General features: G+C 35.8%; 3 protein-coding genes across 3 annotated transcripts; 1 reads left to right on the top strand and 2 right to left on the bottom strand.

Moving 5' to 3' along the window:
- Positions 1-1,165: 1,165 nt before the first annotated feature.
- On the top strand, positions 1,166-2,248 carry LOC141608679 (receptor-like protein 14). The gene has a single exon (XM_074428022.1). It carries the CDS (start codon positions 1,166-1,168, stop codon positions 2,246-2,248), a length of 1,083 nt encoding a protein of 360 aa, XP_074284123.1.
- Positions 2,249-4,179: 1,931 nt separating this feature from the next.
- Positions 4,180-5,319, bottom strand: LOC141608678 (receptor-like protein EIX2). Its single transcript, XM_074428021.1, has one exon. The coding sequence runs from the start codon at positions 5,317-5,319 to the stop codon at positions 4,180-4,182; it is 1,140 nt and encodes a 379-aa protein (XP_074284122.1).
- A 101-nt stretch (positions 5,320-5,420) lies between these two features.
- Positions 5,421-6,929, bottom strand: LOC141608677 (receptor-like protein EIX1). The gene has a single exon (XM_074428020.1). The coding sequence runs from the start codon at positions 6,927-6,929 to the stop codon at positions 5,421-5,423; it is 1,509 nt and encodes a 502-aa protein (XP_074284121.1).
- Positions 6,930-7,226: the final 297 nt, after the last annotated feature.

The raw sequence follows: 7,226 nt of genomic DNA, 5'->3' as shown, positions 1-7,226 counted from the left end.
TTCTTGTAAAGCGGCCTTTATTTTGATGTAACGGCCTTTCAGTAAAAATTTTAGAAAAAATAATTATAAAGTTGGTGTTTTGAAAAACATTTATAATAAAGGTCGACTCTCAAAATTCAAAATTACGTATCTTTATATAATTTCCCATGAAACAATCGTGTCTATCTATAATTCGAATTTTTATTCAATTGTATTTAGAACCAAACGACTTAACAAAATGGGGCTAATTTGAGAGAAATTATCAAAAATGGGTCTAACATAAAACGGAAAATGGTCGCTCAATCGCAAAAGACTTGAGAGATTAGTTGCTCTCTGGCTAAGCAACTTGACCACAAACTTATGATTGATTCTTTGGTCAGTTTAAGGAATACAGCCAAGCCACACATATGTGGATAATCCTTATAGTACTCTTCTCCTAGTTACACGTCTGAACTGAAGTAGACACTTAATTGTGTAACTTAATTTTTTAAGTAATTACATTAATTTCTGTTTATTAATATTAAATGTAATTAAATTAAGAGAGTGTTATAGTGAGCATATGCATTAGTTGGTAAGGGAAGTTTGAAGTTACGTAAGTTGTATAAATAGGCTTATGTACAATGTATTATATTGTGTAGTCTTGTGCTCCTATTGAGAGCTACAAGTCTCACCATATGAGAGTAATTCTCTCACATCCTCCCCGACAATTTTAAAAGTGTATCACTCCAATTTATACAAATGATCTATGTTAGTGTTTTTTGGACAATTTTCCGCTGCCCAAATTCTAATAAAAAATGTGTATAAATGGAATCATTCTATCATCTTGTTTCCGTTCTACTTTCATTGCTAGTACTATTCCCTTATACATATCACCCTACCCTTGTTCTTTACCCTACTAATAATATCCAGTGTATTGACAGTGAGAGGGATGCTACTCACATCTTGGAGGCCTCACACCGACTGCTGCCAATGGCGTGGGGTGCTTTGTAGTAACCAAACCGGCCATGTCATTAGGCTTAGTTTATCAGGTGGCCTATATGGTAAAGTAAGTCCCTCTCTTGGAAAGTTAGATCATTTGAAACATCTCAACTTAAGCTATAATGAGTTAAAATCTTTGGATTTAAAATCTTCTTATGCATATATATCTGAAAATGTGCAAAAAATTTCATGGATTTCTCGTCTAACTATGTTGATATATCTTGATTTGAGTGACATGGATCTTAGTCAAGTCATGAATTGGATGACAATTGTTAGCAATTTACCTTCACTGTGTGTTCTTCGAATGGATTCTTGTCAACTTCTTCCTATGGAATTTCCATCATCCATTTCATATTTGAATTCCTCGGCCGCTCTCCATACAATAAGCCTTTCTTATAATTATTTTAGTGACAGTTCAATATTCGAATGGTTGTCCAATTTGGCTAGAATCTCTACTCAACTTGAATATCTTGATCTTTCCTGGAATGCATTTGAAATTCCCATCCCAAGCGATTTTGCGAACTTCCACACCCTTTCATATCTATCCCATTCTAACAATGAATTTCAGGGGAGCGTTCATAAAACTATAAGTAAGTTCTGCAACTTGCGACAACTCTACTTAGATAATAATCACTTCATCGATGAGCTAGCAGATGTCATCCAATCTATAGTTAATTGTGAAAACAAGGCACTATTAACACTAGATTTAAGTCATAATAATTTCTCGGGTACAATTCCTGATAGTATCAACTCCTTTTCGTCCTTGAAGGAATTACACCTTAATGATAACAAGCTTAAGGGCGAGATTAGTCAAGGTATAGGAGAACTTACTATGCTTGAGACACTGGATCTTTCTTCCAACTATTTGGAAGGTACTCTTACTTCTACTTTCTTTTCAAATCTTTCACGTTTACGTGAGCTCGGCTTGTCGGATAAATCGAGAGTTGTGATAAAGATAGATGAGAACTGGATTCCTCCATTTCAGCTTGATTTTATCGATTTGATATCCTGCAGTCTCGGCCCTCATTTTCCAAAGTGGCTTAAGTTGCAAACGAATGTCTCATACTTCGATATTTCAAATAATGGTATTTCCGACAGCATTCCTTTTTCTTTCTGGAGCTCATTGTCATCCAATTGTTACTACTTGAATATGTCCTATAATCAGTTTTACGGAGTGCTCTCAAATCCACTAGATCGATTCCCTCGTCTTACAATAATGGACTTGAGTTCAAATCTCTTTGAGAGTGCTGTACCATCAGTGTATGCAGGCATAACGTATTTATATCTCTGATGTCCATTCCCTGTTTGAATTGTAGGAGAACATCCCTCTCACTGTCAATACACGGCATGCTATTAATAGGGTAAAGGACAAGGGTAGGATGACATGTAAAAGAGAATAGTATAAGCAATGAAAGTAGAACGGAAACAAGATGATAGAATGATTCCATTTTGTGGTGGTTAATTTGGTCTGAGTTATCAAGCTGCAGTCTAGAGCAATGGTATTTATACATTTTTGTACTTCAGTTCATATTATAGCATATTTTTAATCTTAATAGATTAACACACAAACTTTCACTTTAGACGGACACTATCTGTCTAAAATTGTAGACGGGTCAAATATATCACCACTTTCATAATAAGACAAACAACAAGTAGGATGCTGGGGGTCGTCTTATTATGAAACTGATGATATAGTTAACCCGTTTACAGCTTTAGACGGATATACACGTCTACAATAAGACTAATTGATATATCAATTCGTAAAAGGACTTTTATTTATGTATGGTAGCATAGTTTTATTTAATCTTAATAGTTTAATACTAGTGTACATCATCACAAATTTTACTAATGCAAGAGCCGGACATCATTAAATTCTAGCACAAAGTTGAAATTCATATATTTTTTTTTTCTCGGACATTTATTTGCTTATTTCATTTAACATTATAGTACTCTGTAATACTATATGAAATCTCACATTATCCCGCTATTTGTGGAAGCCGTGGTACACTGAAATAATACTCGGCACTGTAGTGGCAGGAACGGTTGGAGTACAATAAATGTTAAAGAGTCCTAACTAACATCATTATGGCATTAACATGATCTCTACACAAGACTTGAGACATCTCAAGTCCTCTACTTACCATAACATTTAAAACCAACGATTTAAGACTTAAACAACACTTTCATAGACAATTCTTCATGGTTTGTGTAGACGAGAAATCCAAGATAAACTTTGTACGGAAACACCGGTAGTATAAGCAAAACCTAGATTCGGATGATCAAATAACTCATTAGAAGTATATGCCTAATCCAGAAAAGTAAATCAATGAATAAGACATTCAAAAATAGGAAAGGTAAACAAATGACCGGAACAGAGGGAGTACTAAGGAATAATCGGATCCAAACTTCTCAGTTCTTTTTTTTTCCATACAATTTCTCAATTTTTGCCATACAATTTCTCCCATTCTTCTTCGGCCCCTATAAGAAGATCATGAGTAAAGTACATGATTGGGCACGTTTTATCATAAAATTGTTTTACAAAAGATTTGCTGATATGATATACTGGCAATGATTTTATCAGATTCAAGATGCCTAAGTAAAACAAGATAGACGGGATCACCATACCAATCATCAGCGAGTAGAGCTTGGTAAGTACCCAATTGGCCATTCTGACAAGCGGCGGTAAAGGTGATATATAACTGAAATCCACATGTGAAGACAGCCCTAATAAAATAGCAGAACTCAAGCTTGGATTCTTGGTTGTCGATATAATTAATAAAAGTCGCTCAAAAGAAATTCAGAAACCAGATACACGTCGCTTTTTGTTGTTTGACATAAAGCATACAGAGTAATTTGATCAAAAACCCACATGTGAGTCATTGCGAATTCTTCGTTTGTGACGTTTTTGCTTCAGTTGTAAAAACACATCATGTCACTAATTACTCCCAGTAAGTGAACATTGAAATGATTCGAAACCATAGTGCTCTGAGTGTGACATTACCCCCCCAAAGTACAGTACAGTCACTGAGCGAGTGTAGAAATACAACTCGGTTTATTTGTACAATCCTTTTCAACACAGATTATGAAATCACACGGTTTAATACTTATAATATTGGTACAATCCTTTTCAATACAGATTTAAAATAGAACGGTTACATATCATACAATTATTATGAAATAAGTGGTTTCCTCAAACCCTTGGCTATAATCTCCATAACTTATTCACATGATCTTGTCTTTGATGTTGTCAAGGAGTTGGAAATAGGCATGCCTCCACGATGCTTTGATAACTAAAGTGCCACAAACTCCCCAAAACCCGACAATAAACCCAAGCACCACACTTATGTACAATCCGAGGAAAAAGACAAAGTCATCATCCTTATTTTGTACACTAGTATTATCTCCTTTGGGTACATTAGAGGTTGCTCTATCTTTCGAACAACTTTGGAGTGGTGCACCACAAAGTCCCGGGTTTCCCGCATACAATGACGCATCAAAACTCTGCAACTGAGTGCTAATTGGAATTTCTCCGGACAGGATGTTGTTCGACACATTCATGACATCGAGAGTAGTTAATTTGGCTAGGCTTGTTGGAATGTTTCCAGTAAGATGGTTGTTTGACAGATCAAGAAGCTCTAAAGCTGTTAGATTTCCGATTTCTAATGGAATGTAACCACTCAAGTTATTTTTTGACAAGTCAAGGCCTCCTAGTGCAGTAAGACATGATATTCCATTTGGAATTTTTCCGCTCAACTCGTTACTTGAAAGATCGATATATTTAACAAATCTAATTGTTTTTTTAAATCTCTGCTCCTTCCTTTTCCATGAAACAATCACACTTTCAGTTCTAGTTTCAACAGTTCCACTATAACTAGAACTGAAAGATTGTGTATCAAGTTCAAAATCCTCCCCTAGATCTTTTATCTCCTTCATCGCCATAAAAGTACCTATGCAATTGGGAATTACACCTGAGATGTGATTAATTGCGAGATCCAATATTCTGAGATTGTCGAGTTGACAAATACTTTTCGGTATCTTTCCAATAAAATGGTTTTTTCGAAGGATAACTGTACCAAGACTTTGAGAAGTATAACCTATCCACAAAGGTATGTATCCAGTAAATATATTGTATCCCAGATTTAGGAAAACCAAGGATGCCAAACTCTTAAACGCAGCCGGGAATGGTCCAGAAAAGCTATTGTTATGTAGGTGTAAGAATCGAAGATCCAACAAGGTACCAAAGGATTTTGGAATTCGTCCCGAAAATTTATTATTTTCTAAGTGTAGGCTTCCTAATTGCTTAAATTTCATCCAACAATCTGGAAGCTCTCCAGAAAATAAGTTACTTGACAAGTCAAGCATTTCTAAAATACTTTCAGTTTTGGGACATAAAATGTAAGAGCAGTTAAAAAACCTATTATCATTAAGGTATAAATTGAATGCGTTTGCAAAGGTTGATGGTACTATACACCTTCAAAGAGATTTGAACTCAAGTCTATTATTAAAGCATTTGGTATATTTGGCAGGCTTGGGAGGATTCCGTAAAACTGATTATTAGACATGTTCAAGTATTGAAGATTGGGGGACAATGAGTTCCAGAAGGAAACAAAAATGCTATCTGAAACGCCTGTATTTGAAACATCAAAGTATGAGAAATATGTTTGAACCTGAAGCCACTTTGGAAATCGAGGGCCTAACTTGCAGGATCTTAAACTGATTACCTCTAGTTGAAATGGAGGAATCCAATCTTCCTCAATACTTATCACCAATCCCAGGTTATCAAACAAGCTTAATTGGCGTAAATTTACAAGGCTTGAGAAATGATTACGAGTAAGAGTACCTTCTAAAGAATTTGAAGCAACATCCAATATCTCAAGCTTGGTAAGTTGTCTTAGGCCAGGACTAATCTCTCCAGTAAGCTGGTTATTGCTAAGGTGTAATTCCCTCAACCAGGAAAATGAGCCGATACCATCAGGAACTCTACCCCTAAAACCATTCAAACTCAAATCTAGTGTTAAGAGGGCTTTGTTATTACAATTAACTAAAGAATGAATAACATTACTTAGCTCATCAGTAAAGTTATTATTCCCCAAGTCGAGGTGTTCCAAGTTGCATAATGTGCCAACACTCCCCTGAAATGCATTATGAGAAAGTGAGAGATACGAAAGGGAGTGTAAATTCCCAAGTTCTATTGGGATTGGGATAGGAGCTTGAAATACAGTCCCGGAAAGATCAAGATGTACAAGTTGGGTAGTGATTTTAGGCCAGTTGAATAACCACTGGAATATTGAACTGTCGTTGAAATAATTATAAGAAAGGCTGATTGTATGGAGAGTGGCTGAGGAATTAACATATGAAATTGACGAAGGAGTTTCCGTAGAAAGTTGACAACTATCCATAGAAAGAACACGCAATGCAGGTAAACTGTTAACAATTGTTATCCAATTCGTGACTGCTCTAAGATTCGCACCACTCAAATCAAGATATCTCAACAAAGTTAGACGAGAAATCCACGACAAACTTTGTAACGGAACACCATCATAAGCATAAGATAGATCCAAAGTTGTTAATATAGACAAATTACCCAACTGATGAGGTATTTCTCCATAAAAGTTATTACCGCTAAAATTCAGATGTTCCAAATGCTTTAACTCACCGAGGGAAGGACTCACTTTACCTTCAAGACATGAAACGGAATCAGAAGGTACTAATTCGAGCTTGAAGACATGATTGGTCAAGTTACTACAGACGACCCCAGTCCATCGGCAGCAGTCGGTATTGGGTTCCCAGGAAGTGAGCAGTCCACAATAATCGGCTGTGACTCCATGCTTGAATTGGAGGAGGGCATCCCTCTCACTGTTAATACATTGGATGTTATTTGTAATATTACGACCGAGGGTAGGGTGACATGTACAAAGGGACAGTAAAAGCCATGAAAGTAGAATGAGGGCAAGCTCATAGAATGGTTTCATTTTGTGGTTGATGTACACGTTTTGATTTATCAGCTGCTAGTCTGGAGCAAGGCTATATAACTACATATAAATTGAAAGTTACATAGACAGGTAAGTAGGGACAGTATGCTCATGCAATAATACCAATATGTATAGTCAGTATTACTACTACAATATGCTCACACAATATTATCAATACATCATTGTGTTGATTCAATATAGATTGTATATGGTAATTGTTAGGAAACTAAATTACACGAACCAGAATTGACAATAGTTAACGCACCGAATCCACTCCGCTTTTCTAATAAAATACTC

Source organism: Silene latifolia, chromosome 10 (assembly GCF_048544455.1).
Source record: "Silene latifolia isolate original U9 population chromosome 10, ASM4854445v1, whole genome shotgun sequence".
Lineage (NCBI taxonomy): Eukaryota > Viridiplantae > Streptophyta > Magnoliopsida > Caryophyllales > Caryophyllaceae > Silene > Silene latifolia.
Note: the sequence above shows the minus strand (reverse complement) of the source record. Positions and strands in the feature narration are given on the sequence as shown.